The sequence below is a fragment of the Lathamus discolor genome, chromosome Z (genome assembly GCF_037157495.1).
Source record: "Lathamus discolor isolate bLatDis1 chromosome Z, bLatDis1.hap1, whole genome shotgun sequence".
In the NCBI taxonomy this organism is placed as follows: Eukaryota; Metazoa; Chordata; class Aves; order Psittaciformes; family Psittacidae; genus Lathamus; species Lathamus discolor.
Window position 1 is genome coordinate 90107346 of NC_088909.1, and position 24445 is coordinate 90131790.

General features: G+C 43.5%; 1 protein-coding gene and 1 long non-coding RNA gene across 3 annotated transcripts in view; one reads left to right on the forward strand and one right to left on the reverse strand.

The window, feature by feature from the left end:
* Positions 1–12183, reverse strand: part of ZSWIM6 (zinc finger SWIM-type containing 6) — a 134157-nt gene extending 121974 nt beyond the window's left edge. For both annotated transcript variants that reach the window (XM_065662650.1, XM_065662649.1), the window contains exon 1: positions 11611–12183. In XM_065662650.1, coding sequence (XP_065518722.1) covers positions 11611–12121 — 511 coding nt within the window. In that variant the 5' untranslated portion in view covers positions 12122–12183. The remainder of the gene's footprint in view (positions 1–11610) is intronic.
* Positions 12184–14275: 2092 nt separating this feature from the next.
* On the forward strand, positions 14276–16264 carry LOC136005210 (uncharacterized). Its single transcript, XR_010608706.1, has 3 exons — positions 14276–14366; positions 15072–15186; positions 15525–16264. It is a non-coding gene; the product is annotated as an uncharacterized LOC136005210 (long non-coding RNA).
* Positions 16265–24445: the final 8181 nt, after the last annotated feature.

Below are 24445 nucleotides of genomic sequence, written 5' to 3' on the forward strand. Positions count from 1 at the left end.
CCTCCTCTGCTTCCTTTCAATAGACATTTCTCAACACTTTATCTCTACTTCTCAACTTCCTTTTGTTATTCAAGGAGGGAGGGGAAGCTGGACCTCATAACAGGCACAATTCACTGAAGTCCATGCCCATGATTCACATCTTTCCATTCATCCAGTCTAACATTTCACTAGCTCCCATTTCACACTTTGAGTAATCAGGAAGTAGCAGCTTTGATCTTAATGCCATCTTCCTACTTTTCAGCTTACTGTACACCCTAGGAATATTCAGGTTCCTAACCACATCAGCACCCTTCCTTGTCCCCCCATGCATATACAAGTACTTCCTCTTGAACCAAACTAAACTTCGGATCTCTCAGTTACTGAGAGTGCAATGCTCACATTTGTTCTACATGTCCAAACTTTACCCTTTATCTTTGGCCTCTATCAGTGAGAAGTTTGTCTTCTACATGGCCTCTTCTTAGCCACAGGAAAAAATTCTCCAGTCCTTTTGACCACCATTGTAGCAACTCAGACAGATCTCTTCCTCCTTCCTCTTCCTATCTTTGTCTAATAAAGCTATGCATCACGCTTCGTCAGATTCCTGTCTTTCTTCACTGCACCCCCCATCCTTATTCCCAGGTCAGCAAAATATAGAGCCCTGGGAAAAAAAATAAAAAATAAAAAAAAAATCTCTGTTGTTTGCAAGGTTGGGTACCACAAACATTCACTATTGTGGGGAAAAAAAAAAAAAAATATAAGAAGTCCCCTCTTTTTGCAATATATAGTGCTTAAAATTAAGCCATTTATTGTCTGTCAAGGAGAATTAAGCCACACTTTTGCTATGGCTTACAATAAAAGAAATTCAGTTATATCCTATGATCCTATCAATGCACATTTAACTATGAATAAATCCATTTCAAGCATTTGTACAAAATGAAGTCAATGGTTTTGTTTTACCACTGTAATGACTGAGCCGCCATGACTCAACAGAACAGGAGCTTCTGCTTCTGATAAAGTACCATCTGACAAATACCCTTCAAATAGAGAATCAGCGCTTTCTGAAAAAAGAGAGCGTTTCCTTTGTGCGTCAGGCACCTTATTTATAAAGCTGAAATAAGGACATAAGTTGAAAAGAGAGCCCAAGAGAACACCCACTCGGTAACTTTAAAATATTATATGATTTCAAAAGCCAAAAGACAGCTGAGTTAGTTTTGCCCACCTGCTTCGTGCTGTAGGACAGAATATATCAGCTTCCCTGACTTTACTAATACCCTCACAGGATAGACCATGTAGAGGAAGAAGTCATTCAGACTATATCCTCCCTAACATACACTTCTTCAGGATCTACTGAGGTCTTTGACCTTTACCATAACTCAGAAATCACCACTCCCCCACTCACCTTCCTAGCCTCTTATCTATAAAGGTCAAAGCAGTTGCTACCTCTCTTCTCTTCAAGTACATCTTATTCAATGAGCCAAACTCTTGTTTACTCTTCAGCACTTCTTCACTACTGCCACCAAATAGCATTTATTTATTATATGTATTTATTATCTACCTAATTAGAAATCAAGCCTGTAAATTATTGCCAGGGTGTCCTCAACATAAAAAGGACATGGAACTGTTGGAACAAGTCCAGAGGAGGCCACGAGGATGATCAGGGGACTGGAGCACCTCCCGTAGGAAGACAGGCTGAGGAAGTTGGGGCTGTTCAGCCTGGAGAAGAGAAGGCTGTGTGGAGACCTCACAGCAGTCTTCCAGTACCTGAACGGGGCCTATGGGGATGCTGGGGAGGGACTCTTCATCAGGGACTGTAGTGACAGGACAAGGGGTAACGGGTTAAAACTTAAACAGGGGAAGTTTAGATTGGATATAAGGAGGAAATTCTTTCCTGTTAGGGTGGTGAGGCACTGGAATGGGTTGCCCAGGGAGGTTGTGAGTGCTCCATCCCTGGCAGTGTTCGAGGCCAGGTTGGATGAAGCCTTGTGTGGGATGGTTTAGTGTGAGGTGTCCCTGCCCATGGCAGGGGGGTTGGAACTAGATGATCTTGAGGTCCTTTCCAACCCTAACTATTCTATGATTCTATGATTCTATGACAATATAAAGTTTGATCACTGAAAACTTGTCAGTAAAACTAACTGGTATGCTGCTTCTTAATTTTTTAAGTAGCACTAATTGGGTTATTCTCAGCTTCCTTACCCAATCAAACTGCCACGGCATCTGTTACATCAAGTCTCATTCCTAGACACTGCCCTCCATTTATGTGTTAGTAGCAAATTTAGCTGAAGTCAGCTCTTAATTCATGCATTTAGATGTCATCAGTAAAGCTGCACAATGGCTCTCACACAAAATCATGGCTTGCAGTAACAAAGCTAAATAACATCAACATATTTTAGCTCATCCTTATCCCTCTGCTCTAGAAGAAGCAAAACTGAAGTTTCACGCTTTTGTGTAATACAGCTAAATCCAGGCACAGACACAGAATATAATGCACTTGATATTTTATCCCCAAGACATTAATTGTAGCCAGTTTGCAAGGTTTCAGTTTACAACCTAAATCAATGGAGGAACTGAGACTCATTTTGCATGTACAACAGCAGCAGCACAGCCAGCTGTCCCAGTTGTCAATGGTCATAACACAGTATTTCAGAATAAAAGCATTCCAGGTTTCCCATTTTTAGCTAATATATTAAACAATTCATTTAGACTATTGATTTTTCCCTGTTGTTGAACTTTTAAAATCAGCAGACTCAGCAGAATTGTCTTGAAGAAGCATAAGCTGTGTTTAATGTGGTCACTGAGGCCAACTTCGTAAATATGTGGATGAGTGTTTAACTAAGACTACTTTTCACCCTCCCAAAGCAGCACATTTTATTCCACAAGCAGGAGAAGCAAAATAAGTACTTCACTGAGGCAACTGCTGTATAAGTAATCAATGGGTTACTGTAAGGTTCTCTGCTCAACTTTGCTGAATTGCTCATGTTTTCTATAAGATTATCTGTAATTGTATTTGTTAATAAGTTTTTAATACAAACATTTTATCCATGGTCCTTTCATAGCCAAAGCTGCAGCTAAATAGCAAAAATGACCAACCACTAAGCATATGAAACCCTGAAGACGACACTACCTTCATTCATTTGTATCTATCTTCCACAAATGTACTATCAGTCCCATCACTGAATATGGATTGGTGCTCTATCCTTAGGGCAGACAAAATATCAAAGCTGAATGTAGAAATTAAATACTAATGATAATTACCAAGCTGCTAACAATAATCGTAAACTAACAATAACTGTGAAGCTGCTCTTGACAAGGGTAAGCTAGAAGCTGATGTGCTGAAAAGAGTTTGTGTTGCCACTATGCCTTGCACACACAGCTGAGCACTGCTATGCAGAGAGAAGGCAAGCCTCTAGTACAAAATAAGAGGCAAACTCCACGTACATGGAAACAAATCCAGCGCTGGTAAAGGTCTTAACCCAAGCCCTCGCTTTTAACACAAGTTTAAAACCACTAAAATAATTAGAATACTCTGTTACAGATTGTAAATTTGTCTCACACATTATAAAACAGTTTATCCAATTTTAAGTGCCTCAATGGTCGAATACTCTTTATTTCATTAGTCAGTATAAATTAAACACCATAGTCAGCTGCGCAATTCCTGCAGTTTCTGCACTATATTTCCAATACTACCGGTTGTCAGTAACCAGTTAGCAGTTAAACTTGGCATGTGTACAACAAAGTGTCTCATTTCTTAGAAGTCATACAGCTACGCAACATGTTTTTGCCAGCTTTTAAAACAATCCTTTGAATGCAATTAACTTTTGTCAAAAAAAAAAAATTATAAAGGTATATATTAATGCCTACTTCTGTGAAATTTACTCCTACTATGCCATTTTTCCCCACTTAATTTTCCAATTCCATAACGTATTAAAGGTCTGACACCAATTAATAATGAAAGATGACTTATGTAAACAAGCAGACTGTTAAATAAAGCAGGACAAAAGGTAAGTCACCTGAATTTTTATCACATTAATTCAGTAAATGAGCTTCCAATTTACCCAATCAGCCAGCTCTACTACTGCTCATTTAAACTTACTGACAGGTTTTATTTTATCCTTCCAATTAACATCAGATCTTCCCAATCATTGCCCATGTATTTCCAAAGCAACAATTTCTAGATATTTCAAGACTGCCAAATGTACTCACTTGCAACAAGGAAAAGGGGTTAGAGTGAAAGAATAACTAAAAATTTTAGAACAACTAAGTGTTCCTTTTCAAAGTGTATGATGGTGTTCATCTCAATTACATTAAAATATACTTTAAACACTGTAAAAGATTCCCCTCTTTCAGAGTTTTCCATTTTTCAGAAGGGTTTAATAAAGCATTGGTAAAAGCCCACACTAGGAGATGCTTCGGTCTATACTGAATTCTGTCAAACCAGAAAGTCTTTTGTACAGCCGCTCAGCTCCCACAGCAGGCCTTTTATCAGTTCTAACTTAACCACAAAGGAATTCCCTACACTGTAGTTACTATTAGAAGGCTACACTCCTCTGGTCTGTTTGCAGACTTGCAGAATTACATCAGGAAAAAAAAAAATCCTATTTTAAGATAGGGTCTTACATCACAAGTTTTCTAGAGTTCCCCGTCTTCAGCAGCAGGGCCAAGGCAACAAAGATTGGATGTGTATTGCTGCTTCACTGGAGGACAGCAGGGTAAGGCACCACAAGGGCATCTCATAAATCATGGTAATTGGCATGTTGCTCGAAGGAGAATGCAAACCAGCATACAGTACCAGCCAACAACCCTAGTGATCCAGGTCACAGAAGGTTACAAAGCCAAGTCAAGGGCTGCAAATATATCCAGCTGAGAGAAGCATTTTACATAGGTAGTCTTAGACAGCAAACCGAGAGGAAAAACTGGAAGTTCAAGGGGACAGATCTCCCAGAACAACAAGTGCAGTTGTTGGACAGTACTCAAGTACTCACGTGCTGTCAGGCTGATGGCATTCCAAGCAATCAGAATTCACATTAAATCTATACCCTTGTTGCACATGAAAGCTTTTTAAAATTTCAAATTAGCTGCTGTCACACACAGCATATTCATAAATTAGGATAGCTTTTGTCAGTTAAAATAGTGTGATCCCTTTTTCCCTTTTGTTTTTGTTTGTGGCTTTGCCTTACAAAAAAAAAAAAAAAAAAAAAAAGGAAAAATGCAGTAAATATTAAACTAATCCCCAAAGAAAAACAACAGCTAAAGAGAAGGAAAGTAAAGGGACGTCAGCTGCATTCCTATACTACCATAAATTTGCTCTCATTTTGGTACACTACTATAAAGCTTCACAATTTAATCTTGACATAACTAGATTACCCAGACAGGAGGTGACATTAAAATTGAACCTGTGCAGACATATCCCAGTCTGCTGTAAGATATACTTTACCCTTAACCAGTAAGAACTGCTGTACCTAATAATACCCTATTCACTTAACGCGGGTTATATTTTTTAGATTAAAACTTCAGAGTCTTAACTAAGGGTTCAATTTTAACAAGTTTGTTAAAAAAACAAAACAAAACAGAAAAAAAACAAAACCATGCACAAAAAAATGACATGGCAAAACGCATCAACTGGCTCCTGCATTTTAAGGAAACTAGTTTGTCTAATGATGACTTTTAAATAGTTCCACCCTACTTCCACGCACAGATTTTGCTTTTAGTTAAATTGTTCATCTCTGAAAGTTAGAGTACAGGGATAGAGTGCACACACACACAGGCGTCAGTTGCTGGCATGACAACTGGCTCAAATTCAAGAACTGCTACATACCAAAACATCTGATCATCTACAGAGATGGAATCGCTTTCTAACACAGAAAGCAAGTTTTGAAAGTGAAAATTGTTTTCTTGGAAGTGAGTAAAGCCTTGAACTTGGGGTGGAGAAATGAAACATGAACACTGACCTTAAACAATGAAAAATTTTGTTTTGTAAACACAATATAAAACTATTCTATAGAGGATTCCTTGTTTTAAAAACTGTGATGGGAAGTGATTCACAACTCATTTTCTCCTTAAAACCTAAAATTCTAGAGCAGTATTGACACTGTCCTATTACAATTATCCTACTCTTCACAGTTACATTTAAAGACAGTATGAGGTTTTATTTTTGTACCTTGAAATCACTCTAAAATGTTTACTTTCTCTGGAGATCCAGATTAGGTATTTTTAGAAAGACTGAAAAAGGCAGGAACCAGTTTACAAAGTCTTCCACATTTAGTAATCTAGTCTTGAAAGAAAGCTTTTTTCCCTCCCCCTTTTTTCAGGGGTTCCAGAGAAATTATTCAAGGTCAAAGATAGTACATCAGAGCACACAAACTGAAAATAGCTTGAGCATTCCCCTAATTAATGCATTGCATTCCAAATCTAACAAGGAAACCAGAATGCATTCAGATGTCTCCCTGTCAGGAAGAAATATTTCAAAATTAGTTTACTCTTTTCTGTTCCAGAACTTGGAAACATTCATTGGTAGTTATTTCTTAAAGCGAGCTGAAACTGGAATCAATGAAGATATTTTTGCAAGACTCTACTAGTCTTGGAACTAAGTCAAAATAAGTCCAGCAAAAAGTCAGACATCATTTGTTTACCCCCCTAGCACAATATTGTATTAACAAATTCTGGATTTCTTGCTTTAGTCATACATTCCTAACCAAACCTCACCATCAGGCTGACTGTGGAAGAAACCATGCTTGTTCTTTCAGTATGTCCCCAGATCAACTTCTCCTTAGGCAGAGCTTAATACAACCTTTCACCCTTGGAAAAAGTTCACTACATATACCAGAACAATTTGGTATCACAGGACACCAAGAAGTTAATGGAAAACACAGTGCCTACAACTAGGGAGACTTCATTTCGCCACACCACTTTACTTGCATTATTATTTTTTTTGTAACTATATCCATGTGTCCTACAGGTGTTGTCAACAATAAATACATATTGCATGGATCAGCAAAGAGCATCATGTCTGCTAAAAGGTTCATTTCAACTCATGGTATAAAAGCATTTGTGCCAACTTTGCTAATAAAATACTTGGTGTGGTTTTATCAACAGAAAGGTGTTTCACATACTGTTGGCACTCAAACAACTTAACCCTGAACAAAGATAAATTACATTTCTTTTGCTTGCTCACCTATTTCATATTCTTTTGAGTAAAGAGGACTAAACAGAACAAAAACTATTAACTGGAATCATCATTAATTAAAAGTATCTGAAATTTGCTGACTACAATCACATTCCACCAGAATTACATGCAGCAATTACCAACATGGTCTTGTAAAGCCTTCTCTTCTTCGTCATGAAAATATGGCTTCTCCTGGTTTTGAAAGTAATCACCCACTTTCAGCTCTTATTTAAAATGAAGGAAGGAAAAGTGGGGGGATAATCAGCTGTAACAATAGATGATAAAAGAACCTCTGAGTCAGAAGATACATACTTCTCTATAAAAGAAAATCAGGAAAAAAAAAAAAAAAAAGAAAAAATGAAATCACAAGTCTTTAACTTCATTTACAAATCAAGTAATGTCCAGGGAGCTCCAACCATTATGCTACACCTGAGAAACTACACTTTTTCTCTTAAAAGTATTCTGGTTACATCCACAGACCACCTATCACTGAGGCGGTTTAGAAAAACAGGTCTGCAGCTGCATGCCCATGATGCTGTTCGACTGAACTATCTTCCACAGACAAGACAGGTTTCTAGCTCACAGTATCAACATCACATTCTAGGGCTGTGCTAAGTGCCAGCCAATCCTTTACATTATTTTCCTTCCCTAGGAGTCTCTCCCCTCCGTCTCACTGCCTTGCCATTCATACCTAAGAAGCATGACTACCATGATTAGAAAGCCTCATGCTGCCATGGAAAGGACTGTAATGCCTTAAAGGAAGACCCGTGTGAGCAAGCAGGGTCTAGGCAACAAAGAATACCCAACCTCAAATTACGGACAGACAAGGATACTCTAGGAGTACTTCTGTGACATATTAAAAAACACTTCAAGTACTTCTAATGTGTATGCAGCTACATCAGTAAAGCTGAGCTTCACAGCACTACATACAGCCAAGGTAGCCTCTGTCTTTCCCCAAGTAAGAAGGGTCACACCAGCAGAGGCACAGGGCTTTTTTCTTCTCCTAGAATAGGTGCATTAAGGGCTCCCGCCAGGTCAAATGTGCTACTGAGGGATCACACCTCTCCCTAACCTTGACAGCCACAGCTGTGACGACAATACAGTACTGTATACTAATTCAGGACTAACCTCAGAAACCAAATATACACTTCACCATCTAAAAGCGTCTGCTATTTCCTGGCATCTTCACAAATTTGGCCAAATGAAACACAGCCAATTTCTAATTTTCTTCCCAGATTGTTGTATTTACTCACAAAATGCTTTCATGTTTGGACTGTAATTTTTACTAAAAATACTTGGTTTGAAATACATGAAAAACATGTATGGTGTAAAAGCTCTGGTTTATGCAGTTGAAAAGGGCTACTTTAGGAGACTGCATTATGTTTGGTTTTGGTGTTTTTTTTTTTTTTAATTAACTAAAAAATAAAGTCTTTCATATCTTATTACAATACATGAAAAACTATAAAAACATCAATAAATTAGATGCAAATGAAAATCTGAAACCAAATTCTTTGGAGAAAATAATATTTCAAAATTAAGTGATGCTAATTATTATGCTAGGACAATATCATTCAACTTTCAAAATAGGCCAGTAGACAAGTTTACTACTTGATTACTAAGAATGTTGTTTATGACTATCACTCATGTGTCATCTTCCTTTTATGTAAGATTTTCTTTTCGTCACACAGATGAGATGAAGTTGGAGGGGGGCAGTATCACATGAAGATTTTTATCAGGCTGTGGACACAAGGTTTTGAAGTTTTCCTGCTTGCAATAAGTGGATATGATAAAATTGCTTGAATGTATATTTAGGGGTAGGCTGCAAAAAAGAAGAAAAAAAAAGTAAAATTCAGAATGGTTCCATTTAACAACCACTGAACTGAAATTCATGCTTTTCCTTCAGAAATCAAATCCTGTATTCCCTGTTCATAGTAATACTTAAGAGTTACAAGTAAAGCTGTTAGAACTGATATGTAATAAAACGTACTTTGTCCAATAACTGCGCTTTTCCATAGTACAACAGTAAACATTTACAGATTTTCCATTACTCATACTGCAAAGAACATGAGTTCACATTTATATGGTCTCTAAACATGCACTTACATAAACTCAACATTACATTTTACTCCATGCTACATATTCAGCCATATTATATGGAACCAATTCCATTCTCTGTCCAATATAATTCACTGCAGTTGAACTGGCTTTAACAGTTGCACCTTTCGGCTGCACAAGGAGTACAATGCCAGCAAGAAGGGGTCCTAATGATACAGCTACCTGCCCAAATTACACAAGAACTTTCCCACAGCAGGACCCAGCCTCTCAAGTGCTCCATGCCTCCCTCACCAGGCAAGCCAAAGCCTTCGGTCAGAATAACTGACATGTTTCATATCGCCAGTTCCTACTACTATTTTTGTGCAGCCTTCCAAAGGAGACTCACATAAGGGGGGGGGATGGGGATGTGGAGACATCAAAGCAGATGTATTTTCAGCAGTAGGTATAGCATTTGTTCGGAATGTGCTTAAGGGCTCCAGAAGCAGCAGTCAACACTTTAGCTGTATTTATGCATATTTTCTTCCTTCTCATTGACCCTTGCCAACATTTCATAGTGCCCACCCCCCCTTTTGAAGCCATACAAAAAGTTACTTTTTTCCTTTCACAACTACTCACTGAGGCCTATTCCACCACTGAAAGCAAGCAAGGCAAAGCCCACGCTGGGTGTCTGTCTCCTAGAGAAGATTGCATCTTTTATTTATCGCCCCTTGGCTTTATTTTCACAGTGAATTCCTGGCTTAAATGCAATCAGCCAAGAAACCCTCCCTATGTGCACTCCTGTCATTCCTCATCGCTTGCAAACAGAATCAAGTGCAAGCTAAAGGCAAAGGAAAAAAAGAAATCTCAGCACTGCCAACCCAACTGAAAAAGCCCTACTTCTGGTTTTGCCAGTCCTGAGGAACCAGAGATGCGCCTCAGACCTCTGGAAAGAGAAAGCCAAAAGATGAAACTTAAGAAAGTTAATTAGATTAAAAAAAAAAAAAAGAAAAAAAGTCCCCGTAGGCAGAAGGGAAGGGCACGGAGCCCGGGAGCAGGGACACGGCTGCCCTTCGGGAAAAACTGATGGCACGTTCGCGAGCTGCCCGACAAGTACAACCCGCAGCGGGCAGGACAGAGGGCTTGGGGAAAACAGAAGGGGGAACCCCGACGTCCCCCACAAACACACACACACACACACACCCCGTGCCGCCGCCGCCAACAAAAGGCGAGCAGCAAGCCTCTTTTGTCTGGCTTCCCCTTTTCGGGGGAGGAGGAGGGGAAGCGACAGAAAACTGGGGGGGAAAAGAGACACAAATAAACATGAAAATGAGAACAAAGTGGCCGGGTCGCACAAAGAGCATCACCCATCGGCGGGGGGGAGCTGTCTGCCGGGGGTGGCTCCCGGATGGGAATGGGGGGGCTCGCCCGGCAGACAGGCCCCCAAAAGTGGGGGGCATCCACCTCTGCAGCCTTTTAAACACAGGCAGGGAGGAGTTAACCCGGGACGCCCGCAGCGGGTGAAGAGCAGCGGCAGGCGGTGGGGCTGGGGGGGGAGGAAAAGAAGGGGAGGATATTGTTCCAGGAGGAGGAAGAGCGGCGTTTCCCCCCCCGGTCACGAAGCACACATCCCAAAGCAACTCCCCCCCGTCACAGACCCCCAGGCGGGGTGGATCGCGCCCCCTCCCTCCGGCTCGCCGCCGCCGCCGCGGCTGCCCTAGAAATGCCTTTGTTCGCGGATCCCCCCCCGCACACCCGCTGCCGGGGTCTCACTCCGCTTTTATGTCTTTATTTTGGACGGCGGCACATCCCGCCCCCCCCTTCCCCCGCTGGCCGCCCTTCTGCTGATTCATTTCCACCAGCGGTCCCCCCCGGGATGGGGGGGGTGGCATCTCCTCGCTATTGTGGCTCGGGGTAAAGAGATGACCCGGATTACCGGGGGTGGGCGCTGGAAGAGGGCAGAGCCAAACGGGATTACACGGGCTGGATTAAGGGGAGCGGACACGGCGCGCTGAAGGGGTGGGGGGGCGAGTTAAAGGGACAGGCGGGGGGCGGCCCGCCCGGGGGCCGTGGCCGTGTCACCGAGTGAGGGAGTTACTCGGTGTCCTGGATGCGAGGCGGAGGAGAACTAACCCCCCCCACCCCGGCGCACGGCGCGGAGGAAGGTGGCTGGCCGGCCCGCATTACAGCCGGGGAGCCAATGGCTAGTACGGGCCGGCCGCGGGGGGCAGCTCCCCGCCCGCGCTGCCGGACCCCCCGCCAGAGTCTGCCGGGGCAGGGGAAAGGCTCCGGCCGCCGCGACCGTGTAAGGCAAGCAAGCGAGAGGCGGCTCCCCGGCCGGCAGGCGGGGGACGTGCAGCGGGAGACCCTCGGCCGGGGGAGCCCTGCCCGGGCGGCGGCGGCCCGGCTCCGGAGCGCGGCCCCGGCCGGTGACTCACCGACTTGCAGGACGTTATCGACGCAGCCGCCGTCGAGCAGAGCGATGCCCCTGCGGAAGGGCAGGCGGTTCTCGTCGGCGGCAGCGGCGGGGTCCGCGGCCCCGCCGGGCGCGGTGGCGACCCCCCCGGCGGCGGCTGCGGGATCATCTGCGCCGGTGTTGAAGGAGGAGTACATGCAGATCTCCCTCTCACTGCGGGGGAAGGACCAGTAGACGATCCTGCGCTGCACGGGCTCCGGAATCCGTTCGAAGCGCTCCTCCACCCGCTGGAACGGCCACTTCTCCGCCACCTTCCGAGCAGCGATGTCCAACAGGGACTCGGGGCTCTGGGTCTTGCCGAGCGGCAGCAGCCCCAGGGCGGCGGCGGCAGCTGCAGAGGAAGGTCCGGCACAGAGCGCCCCGCTGCCGGGTCCGGCGCCGCCCGCGCGCTGTCCCGGCCTGCACGCCGAGCCATAGCCGGGTCTGCAGCAGAGGCGCTTGGCGGGGGCAGGGAGCTGGCCGCGCTCCGCCATGATCGCGCCGCTTCTAAGCAGACAGCGGAAGTGGCTGTACCCTATAAACGGCTCCAGGAAGGCAGCGGACAGCCGCGAGCCCCTCCGGGACACGCCCCCTTCTGCCCTTATATGGTGCCGGGGGGCGGTGCCGGACGGCTCCCGACGGCGGGGGGGCGGGGCTTATGCAAAGCAGCGGCACGAACGTAAATAGAGCGGCCCGAGCGAGGCTGGCCCCGCGCGCCGGCGGGCGGCGCGCCGCGGCTGCCCCCGCCCGCCCCGAGCTGATGTCACGCGCGCAAGCCAGGGCGCGCCTCGCTCGCGTGGTGGGAAAAGGGGGCGTGGCCGGCGGCGCCCCTCTCTACCGCCATATAGGGAATGGAATGCGGGGGCGGGGCCGCCGCGGCCTCAACCCGGTCACCTCTGCGGGGAAAGCCGGCGGGCGGGCGGGCGGAGCTGCGCCGTGCCGCGGGGAAATACGGTACCGGCGGAGCGGGGACGCTCTCGGGCGCGGACAGGCGGGGGCCGGCACCGCTCCAGCGGCCGGACCGGGCAGTGGGGCAGAGCGGCGCCAGCCTTCCGCCGCGGCTCCGCGGGGTGCTAGGAGCTGACGCGGAAGAGAGGCGGAGGGGCAGGCAGGAGGGAGCACATGCGCTGGAAATGCCCCCGCTCCTCCCGCACCAGCCCGCCTCGGGGCTGTAGCCGCGGTGTGAGCCCCGCGCCTGCCCTCAACGAGCCCGTGCGGTGCCGCGGCGGGCTGCGCCCCCACCTTTTTGTTTCCGGGTTTCCCCGCTATTAGAGGGAACACGGCACCGGCCGCTGGGCGCCCGGCGCGTGCCAGTCCCCGGCGGCCCGTTCGCCTCCCGCACGGTCCGTGCTGGAGCCCGGGGGCACGGGCCCGCCGCCGCCGGCCCGCGGCGAGCCCCGGGAGGCGGCCGGCGAGGGGCGACTGTCGGCGAGCGGTGCGGCGGCAGCTGGGCGTGCCGTCGAAAGGGGTCTGTAGTGGGTGCCTGCGGTCGCCAGAAGACGTGCCGTTCATTCGGGATCGCACAGAATGACTCAAACGGAGTGGCCTTCCTGAAAGGAAGAGTGAGAAAACTGGACACAGTGACAGGCTGCGGATGCCGGACGTGCATACACATCTGTGTATCTATATTGGGATATATGTATACATATGTATACCCGTATATATCAATATACATATACGTAGCCATATGTCTATCGATATCAATAGATATAGATACGTACCTATATGCCTATCTTTATGGACTGATATATAGATGCATATCTATCTATATTAATAGATACATAGATATCTCGAACATACATATGTCCTGCACAGCACTGGGTAGATGCCACATGCAGCCCTTGCTTGTGGCAGGGAGTTCCAGTCCTAATTGCAGCCATGCTGCTAATGTAGCATTTTGTGAAAATACTACCCAATAAGGATCAGGGCAGGCAAATAAATCTGGTAATGCCTTTCCTATGGAGAGAGACATTGATGTATCATTTTAGAGCAGTCAGCATTCTTGATTAAATAAATATTTAATAAATAGTACCTTAGCTTGGAAACAGTATTTTTGCCAACTCACAGTTGAAAACAATACTTACTCCTCTGGCTGGGATTTAACAGCGAACAGCCCTCGCTAGTACATGGTGCAGGAGCTGTAATCTGAGTGCCCGGTGGCTTCATTCACATAGTCTAGTTCACCCAGCTACACTACATTTTCCATGATGCAATGCTAGTCTCAAACTGGGAGGTTCGTGGTGGGGAGCTAGCTCCACCAGGGAATGCAGCCAAAGAATGTCAAGTGTGCCAGCCGTAAGATCTAGGAAGTACAAATAACATCGAGTTGACTCGAAACTTGACATCTACTTTTTGTTTCCAGCAAAACCCCAGACTAGAACAATCGCTTATTCTCTGAACAGGGGAATAATGAGCCTTGCAGAAACTGCATTTTCTGTTTTCAGTAGAAGCCTGAAGATGGTCTAGAATACGCAAATATTGGCCTTTTTATATGCTTGTAAACTCTCAGACTGTAGCACTGATTTGGAATTTCACAGACAGGGATTTATTTTTCTAGGTATAGATTTTTTTTTTTTTTTTTTTGTCAAATTTATTTTCAGTTGCTTATGGTAAGAAAATGACTGATGTTTTTTTAACCACAGTTTGAACTGCAGACTACAAGGCCTGAACTATGGGGCTCTTTAATATATATACACTAGAAGGTGTTCTTTCTTTGGGATCATGAGAGCTACCTTCTGGGTAAGAAATGAGTTTAAAGTGATGCTTGTGTTTCTAAGTGTAGATGACACAAAACAGTTACTCTTGAGGTGCCAGTTTCATGAGTCCACAGATACCTTGCTAGGATATTAACTGGCTTCTTCCTCGTTTTGGGTATGTACTTTACAAGTGACCTATTGGATTTATAAACTTAACTACAACTAAATTTTGAAGGGATTAGGGAGCCTGGATGCTGCAGGCCAGAGATGAGGATGTAGAACTTTCTTTTACTATAACTATGGTATTGATTTCAGTATTTCTGAAAGCAGAGAAATGGAGTATGTAGAAGGTACAAAAAGTACAACTTCATGATTGCATGTGTACGAGGGCAGAAGAAATTTATGTTTTGCCTCATTACTTCTTGTATTCCCCATTAATTGCTAATAATTGTTCACATCTCAAAGCAGTTTTTCTTCTCTGTTGTTCTAGCACTATTTTGGTTTAAAAAACAAGTGTCTATCAAGTCAGTAAAAATACTCTTCTAAATTGGGTATTGGCTATTCTATACCAGGTCTTAGCCACCTGCTGCAACAAAAATAACATGCTAATGCCATTCTTCCCGTTATAGTAAAGAAGCTTTACAGTAAAAATTGAGAAATACAAAGAGTGAACAACCAAGCGTCCATAATAAGCAGAAGTTGCCCATGCATCAGTTATCTCAACTTGGTTGTTCTTCTGTCTTTTCAGCTCTGAGCAGAAATTAATGAATTCACTTAAGAAACCCCTGAGAAAAGCAGGTGGAAAAGCCCATAGATGCACCTCTTTCATCTGTCTACCACCCAGCAGGAATAGCTACTTCCCTGTAAGTCCATGAATATTAATAGCTACACAGGATGCTGGTGAAGCTTTTTTGTTTCTGGGCTAGGGAGCAGATGGAGAGGTAATGGCATCTTTGCTTTTGACATTCCGCCATAAGCACCAAGTATGCTTCTCCCTCCGCTCCCTCTGCGCTGGTACAGTACCACAGCAGCTTGCGAATTATCTGAGGCTGAAGTTCCTTTGTCCTGCCAGTTTTGCCTCTTGAGTTCCTTCAACTTTTTGAATGCAAGTGGGAATGTGTGTTAACTTCAGGGTAGAAGTTAAAATGTGTTAAAGCCATACCTGGTCTGTATTTTAGTTTCTACTTTCTTTTTCTTTCAGTGGGTGTTCTTCTCATGGAAAAGGCTTGCTGAGCTGAGCACTCGTTTCCTCTTTTTCTGCCTCGCAGTTTTGAGAGGTCTGTATTCCACAGCTATGCAGAGAGGAGGGAATGGCTACAAAACAGAAACCTTAACTTGGTGAACTTCCTGCGTGTAATCAAAGGCTATTCTGTGAACTGCTTGGAAAAGTACCCTTGGCCACCACTCAGTGAAATTCCTTCTTAATAATCTTTCAAAGCATTAGGCCACTTGCAGTCATTTTTGCTCATTCCAGTAAAACATGCAGGGCTTGAACATTCCAGCAGTCGTGCTAGTTTAAATGAAAGATCACATACAGCTGCACAGCTGTCTTTCTGTGAAGTAAATGATGGTCTAAATGTAGAAAAACGGGTAGCAGACCACCTAATGCCGGCCAACACAAGTTACCCTTGTGGCTGAAACTTACCTGTGGAGATGAAACTCAGCGTTCCTGCACTAAAGCTGGACAAGAATCTGGATTATTGTGTTGCATAAAATATTTCTAAATGCTGGGAGGTAAGGGGTCAGAGATGGAAACTTAGCAAGGGAGATGAGAAGGCTCTCAGAGCTAGAGCGTTAAGGAAAAGAAAGAGTAAGAAAATTACTTGTGGTGACAACACCGCAATAATCAGATACAAGAAAGACTGACAGGTCTCCTGAAACAGCTGCGTTTACAATGCGAAATCAAGTCTTTTTCATCCTGCTTTTTAAAGCATTTTTAGATAAATAGGCACTTCAGTTCCTACAAAAAAGTTATAGGTTTACAATATCAAATGTACTCTAACATATATAATTTGAAATCTTGAAAAATACTTCTGTAGGTAAAGGTAGTGAATATCAGTGTGCTTTGCAGTGTAGTGACTGTGGAAATGCAAATACAGGAAAAACAGACCGTAGGTGAAGTTACCATCTCAAGATTGGTCAGTGAAAAAAATAGTGTAGTTGGTCAATACCTTCAGTTTTATAGTGTTTTCTTAAAATAGTTCGCTTCATTATGTTCAGAAACTACTTTTAATTTAAGGAGTTATAAAATGTTTTTGTTTTAGTACCTTTTAAATTAAACACTCTAGGATAAAGATTGCCAGCTCTTCAGAGTCTCTCTGTTAAAGTGAAAAAAACCCAGCATCACTGAATGAGCCCTTTCAAAGTGCAGCTTTTTATTCTAATAAAATTCCATGATGATTCCAAAACTGGTGTCAGAGGGTAGAATCTAAAAGCATTTAGGAAAACGTACTTAAAATACTAAGCGTGCTTTACCAGTATTCTAGAATAATGAAAAGAGACAAACATCTTAATTTGAGCTAAACCCTCTTGACACTTATTTCTGTGTCCTCTGCCTTTTTGTGGCTTGATTCTTGGCGTATGAAGTCATTCTGAGATGGACTGAAGGGGAGGGTATTGTGTGTGCCACAGTCCCAGAGCTGTGTGAATTAATGCTGCTCTGTATTTCCTCAAGGAATGAGCACATTCAGTTTACATTTATTGAGAATAGACCCTGGGAATGAATTATTTCTTCCTTATAAGGAGCCTTGTGTTGGTATATCTGCAGGGACAGTTTAGCTCACTACTAAGTTACGAGGGATAAAAGCATCACTATTACAAGTAAAATGATAATGTGCAAGTGACTTCTTAAAATTAAACATGTTGAACTCATTTAGAGGGTTCAGAGTTTCAGAGTCTCAGAATAGAGAAATAAGAGTGTCTCACCTTTCTTCAGAGTTTTAACTTCCTGTTTACAATAGTCAAAAGCAGAAAAGCCTGTCTCTAGGAGGACTCTAGATGTACCATCACTCTGGGTTGGTTGTGACTTTCTCTGTATTTGAGTTGCAAACTTCACGAATGCTCAAAGTAAAAACGGTGCTATTCCTCTCACAGACTTTTGTAAACTTTCTTTTTAATGGAATATATTTTCCTGATTAAAAAAAAATATTATTTAAAAATAAAAGAAAAAAAATAAACAAAAAGTGTTATTAAAAAAATAAGAACAAATTTGATGAAAACATCAGGTTTTAGAATGACTGTCTTATTCTCTGTCTTTACTGCAAATACATACAACTAAGTGTACTAAAGTGGTTTAAAAAAATGCCTCAAAGCTTTATCCTGTTCTGGTCAGACATCCTCCACCAAAAATGCAGTAGGCCAGTTCAGAAGTTAACCAGGTGCAAAGTGCTTCCGATCAGTCTACCAGCGCGTGTAGGTACACCTCAGCACATACAGTGTACAGAAAGTAGACTGGTGGCTTAAAGGAAACATCATTGGACTGCCTTCTTGTGGATACGTGTCCTAGACTAACACTTCCTCCCTTTAAACTGAACTTTACTTCAGGTTTCCTTGCATTACACCAAATACCTACCTTGCTATGGCAGGCAACATAATAATTCTTGGGCAGAAACTCATCATGAAGAAGGGCATGCAAACCTCAGTCCTCTAATGTCAGGAGCAAAAGGCATTGCTTACCTAGATTTTCACCTTTGGCAAAGAAAGAGAAACATACACTAAAATTCTCTAAAGTGTATTTTCCAGCATGTTAAGTGCTGGTCGAATGGCTTTAAAAATTAAATTAAGGATAAAAACCAAACCCCCTTTTTCTCCCATTTCAGGAAGTCTGAGCCCAGATTCTTCTGTGACAGCAAGAGAGCTGTTCTTACAAGGAAGCAGTTTAATGCCCAGAACTGCAGCTCATGCCCATGCACTATAGAGATGTGGTGCATATCTGTAGGACCCTTGCTGTGCTGGTGCCTCCTTGTCTCCACCAGCACAGCCAAGACAGCAGTGCAAGGAAGAGGGAAGTATAGCTGACTGGCCAGCAACTGCTTTGGATATTTGCCAGTCTTCACAAACTTCCGTGCCGTTATAAGTAAGGACCCACAGAAAGTATGGAGGCAGAGAAAAGGCTGAGATAGCCAAACAAATGCTTAAATGGTTCCTGTTTACACAACTGGCATTCTTTTAAAAAGCTTTTGCACAATGTCAGCTTCCCCTAACTCGGTCACCAGTGTGCGTTTAGCAAGTTGCAGAAACTGAGCTGGACGTTTAAGGTATTTATTTTTTCTTAAGTCAATTAAAAATTTGTTTCTTACTGATACTTAAATTCCTAGTTTACAAGTAGTTGGCCAATATTGCAAACCTGCCTCTAGGTTTGCTGGGGCTGAATCACCTAGTCAGGATTTACAGGTGTCTCAGAGGCAAACTTGCAAGGTAGTGCTCTAAATACGAGGGCTTCTGTATAATTCAGGCATCCTACAAAATGAGAGACTGAGATTTTTCTCTTTGTGATAGAAAAATTGTGCTGTGCCATCTGGTCAAGGTTCATTTGGTTGAAGAGGATTATGCACTGAGGAGTCTTCTGTTTGCATCTGTATAGCAGTATTTTGTGTCACTCTAAGCAAAGTGCCACTTATGTACTTTTACAGGATGAGTTTAACAAAGTAAAACTTGGGCATTTGCCCCAGTGCTTTTAGAAAGGATTTGAAATTTTGCAGTCCAAGTGCTAATTAGACCAATGTGTACTTGTTTTACCAAGTTACCCCCCCAACACCGAGTGACTGAGCTGTGGAAAATTGCATCTTTTTTGAGCAGTCAAATTTCAAAGTTAAACACAGCTTAACAATGCATATTTTCGGTGATGTTGATACACTTTCACCTTTATTTTATACCCCACATGTAACCATTTTCATTGCCTATCTCCCTGTTTCTATCTCTTCTTTCTCTTTCCCATCTTCTTTTGACCATACTTTGATGCTGCCAGTTCATTGTACACTGTACTTGTTCTGTCCCACCTAATGCCCTGTAAACCATCCATCTTCTTAACTCTCTTCTTCCTATTCTTCCTGTCCTGCAGTCCTTGAAATTGTACCAGAGCTAATATCAAATTCAGAAGGTAGAGACAGACCTCTGAAGTAAAATTTTGTCTGAGAAACCAGTACTTCCTTTTACTTCTGTAGCTTCAAAGGTTTCACTAGAATCCCTTTCTTGGAGCAGGGATCTATTTTTTTCTAGTGGTCTGTCACTAAATAACATCCAACTTTTGAAGTTTCTCTGAATAACAACATCTAACTTTTGATGTTGCTGTGAATAGAAAGGGAGAGCATTCTTCTTTTTCCTCTTTTGTGCTCCAGGGATTAAGATGAGCTGGGAGATACGCCTCTGCTGCACTTCGCCACTTGAAGTAGTAGTGGCACAATACACTCTTATATTTCCGGAAAGTTAGTGCTTTGAGCTTCTTCCAGGGAGGTATTAAGAGTTGCAAGAGTTTGGCAGTTTTACTACTGAAGAGGAAGGGACCTCTTGATATTTAGCACATACCCATGCTTCTTTGTTTCAATAAAGTAGGCAGGACTCACAGGAAAGCTGTCTTATTGCTAGACACTGTCCTCTGCTGGGCTGTACTGGGGTTCTTCAAAGGGAATAGATACAGGCACTGTGTGTGATGTGGTTTAAATGCTCCAGAAGATAGTGTGAGATCCTGTGATTGTGAGTTTAGGTAGACATCACCACCAGTCATCCTGCAGATGCTGTGATCCGTGTGCAGTAGGGGCAGAAATCTATCCTGGTGTGCTCATGTAAAATACACTTTTTAGGGCTTCCAAAAACTGGAGCCTCTGGGCAAAGGACAGGTCTCTGTGGAGCCTCTGAATTCATCTGGTTGTAGTGATGATCCAGTGCGATATTACCACTCCCCCAATCTTAAGAAGATGGAAGAATCTCCCCAGTTCCCTAATGCAGAAGTGCTCCCACTCAGTAATTTTAACATGTGCTTATTAGAGCTTTGTTACAGAGCACAAAAGTCACCTCCTTCTGGGCTTTCAGTGGTTCTGAGCAGCAGCAGCAAAGTCTGGGCATGGTTTTCACTGTGCTCAGGGCAGCAGCACAAGCACCAAAGCTGCTTGTATATGCACACTTGGATAACCAGTACTAAGTTGGTTTGTACCCTACTCTGACCTTTCAATTTATCTCTGCAAACATAAAGGCTTTGATTTTTGTTTTTTCAAACTGGCTGCAGTTGAATGACAGCTTTTGAAGTTCACTGGGAAAGCCAGAGATCTTCTCTTTAAAAAGAAAATAAAACAAATCATTAGGGTATGAGTTAAAAGTGGAAGAACTGAGGAAGAGAAGGGCAGAACTAATGCAAGATTTGAAGGATGAATGTATAAACCCAGACCCTTGCCAACTCCACCCTCGAAATGGCATTTACTGCCAGGGAAATTGGACCCACCCTGGACTGATTCTAGCGTCAGGAAACTCCTCCTAAAATAGCTCTGGGCCTTGCAAAAGTTGCAGTTTCCTTTCCCAGTAATTGATGCTGTGGTGACAACCTCCATCTGGTACTCATGAGTCGCAGTCACCACATCTGCTAAGGGGAAGAAGGCAACTTTTTCCCTTTGCTCAGAATCTCTTGCCTTGTCGCCGTGATGGTCCTAAGAGGGAAAAATTGCTTGCTAAGTTTGAGCACTTCTTAAAAGTGATGGTGTTCCCTATTCTGGCAACTTGGAAATGACACTACAATCTCTGCTTACTCAAATTTTAAGAAGTGTAAACGAAGAGGAATCACTTTAAAAGTACCTGGGGATTGGTCTAAATTACATTATTGCCATTGAATATGAGTTTATTTCATGCTGTTTTCCAAATTGAGAGTATAACCATGGCAACATTTGTGACATGCTCTGTATGGATCTGCCAACACAACACTGAAATTAGCATTCAGAAGACAACTGTTTGAAAGTAGCTTGAGAACTGAAAAATAATGTTTCAGGCTACAGTCCAGATGAGAATACGCTTCAGCATCTGCAGAATGAAAATTACACAGAATTTACTACTTTGGATTATGCTGATCTCGGCTAGAGTGTTTGTGGAATCATTTATATAGATCTTACCTTGACGAGTGAAAGCGCAATGGTGTAATTACAAATAGCCAGTCATAATTCTGACTAGCCCCATAACAACCATAATTTTGTGTGAAGTATACTGTAAAAACACAGGCACTTCTAACCTTTTATGCTCAGCTGTAGTGCAAATATGGTTAAAATCTTTTTTCCAAGTTTACTTGGGTCCCAGACAATATGAAGGTCTGCATATATAGGAAAAAAAAAAAGATGTGGGGTGAATGGGAATAAGGAGGGGAATATAAAAGGAAGCTCTAGATCCAAGTTAGTGCTCTGCTGTCCCAGGTATAGACTGTTGCTAAACTTAGTCTAATAAATACTTTTTGTTGTTGCATATTGTGATGTTATTGCAGAAATCTTTTATATGAGAATTTTTGGTTTGGCAAAGTGAAGGCAGATTGAATTATAGCTTGCTTCTTCGTCTCTCTACAAGTCACTTCTTCCTGAAAGAAGCATAGTCAACATAACTACACCTTTCTCATTGAGTCATACCAGCTGTGACAAGTAATGCTGAACAAAAGTAATTCCCTGGTTAGTCTGCCTGTACTTTTATCAGTGGTTAACTTTGCTGGTTTTGTTTAAGTCATTCTATTCTTTCATGTGCATCTGTCACGTAGCAGGAAAGACATGTTTCTGTAAATAAGCTTCACAAGTTGTTTAGAAGATGTGTAGGAAAATACAGAACTGCTTTTAACTTTTCAAAGTCGGCTAGATTTTAAGCTGACTCTGCCCTTTCAACAGATGCTCAGAACAGTGACTGCTCTTTATTGCCACAACACACCATTTTGGGATAACACATCACCCAGTCTGATGAAATATTTTGTGTAGAGTTACTGCTTCCTGTAAGTCAGTGCTGTAAATGGCAATTACGTCTGCAAAGAACACAGCATCATTCATGTCCCTTGCTGCCCTCATGGCTAGGGGTGATACATATAGGGAGGATTATGTTAGTCCCAGTAATCATCTGGATCTACAGAAATGACAGAAATGTTGCTAGTAAAACACAAAAGACTGAATGATTAAATATTTTTCTATGTTTGAAGCATACGGGTAATCCCCAAACTTCTGTCACTTCACATGGTAAGAAAAGACATCCTGTTCCATCAGTAACTCGGGAGCGTGTTACCCACCAAAGCTAAGCATAAAATAACACATTCAGGTAATTCAGTATTTATATTCAAACTGTCCAAAGAGCTATCTGTATTGCTACTGTTGTTTTTCAATAAATTTGAAACTAAGAAAGACAATCCAGAGGATTTGATAAAGTTAAAAGTACTGGCAGTAAAAAGGGTACAGAGGACAATCCAGATGATTGCTGTCTAGCATCCATGTAGGCAAAAAATGTGTAACTGATATCAAAGGAAATCAGTAGACATAACGTTGATCAATATGGGTATATGACAGAGCTGACCACAGTTTCAATAAAAAACACATGATAAAGAAGTATTGTTTTTATGTAACAGTAGTGTTTATTTTATACTTAGAATTGTGGAATCATAGAATAGATAGGATTGGAAAGGACCCTAAGATCATCCAGTTCCAAACCCCCTGCAGGGGGGTTCTCATGGGCAGGGACACCTCACACTAAACCATGCCACCCAAGGCTCTGTCCAGCCTGGCCTTGAACACTGCCAGGGATGGAGCATTCACAGCTTCCTTGGGCAACCCATTCCAATGCCTCACCACCCTCACAGGAAAGAACTTCTTCCTTACGACTAACATGAACTTCCCCTGTTTAAGATTTTACCCGTTATCCCTTGTCCTATCACTACAGTCCCTAATGAAGAGTCCCTCCCCAACAACCCTATAGGCCCCCTTCAGATACTGGAAGGCTGCTATGAGGTCCCCACGCAGCCTTCTCTTCTCCAGGCTGAACAGCCCCAACTTCCTCAGCCTGTCTTCATATGGGAGGTGCTCCAGTCCCCTGATCATCCTCGTGGCCCTTCTCTGGACTTGTTCCAACAGTTCCATGTCCTTTTTATGTTGAGGACACCAGAACTGCACACAATGCTCCAGGTGAGGCCTCACAAGGGCAGAGTAGAGGAGCAGGATCATCTCCTTCGACCTGCTGGTCACGCTGCTTGTGATGCAGCCCAGGATACGGTTGGCTTTCTGGGCTGTGAGCGCACACTGAAGCTGGCTCATGTTAAGTTTCTAATTGACCAACACCCCCAAGTCCCTCTCCGCAGGGCTGCTCTGAATCTCTTCTTTGCCCAACCTGTAGCTGTGCCTGGGATTGCTCCGACCCAGGTATAGGACCTTGCACTTCTCATGGTTGAACTTCAAAAGGCTGGCATCAGCCCACCTTACAAGTGTGTCAAGGTCTCTCTGGATGGCATCCCTTCTCTCCAGCCTATCAACCGAACCACACAGCTTGGTGTCATCGGCAAACTTGCTGAGGGCGCACTCAATCCCACTGTCCATGTCAGCGATGAAGATGTTGAACAAGACCGGTCCCAACACTCATCCCTGAGGGACACCACTCGTTACTGGTCTCCAGCCGGACATTGAGCCATTGACCACAACTCTTTGTGTGCAGCCATCCAGCCAGTTCTTTATCCACTGAGTGGCCCATCCATCAAATTGATGTCTCTCCAATTTAGAGAGAAGGATGTTGTGTGGGACAGTGTCGAACGCTTTGCACAAGTCAAGGTAGATGACATCAACTGCTTTACCCCTGTCCGTCAGTTCTGTAGCCCCATCATAGAAGGCCACCAAATTGGTCAGGCAGGATTTCCCCTTAGTGAAGCCATGCTGGCTGTCACCAAGCGCCTTGTTTTTCATGTGCCTTAGCATGCCTTCCAGGAGAATGTGCTCCAAGATTTTGCCAAGCACAGAGGTGAGACTGACTGGTCTGTAGTTCCCTGTGTCTTCCGTTTTCCCCTTCTTGAAAATGGGCGATATATTTTCTGTTTTCCAGTCGTCGGGAACTTCACCTGACTGCCATGATTTTTCAAATATGATGGACAGTGGCTTAGCAACTTCATTCGCCAGCTCCTTCAGGACCCGCGGATGGATTTCA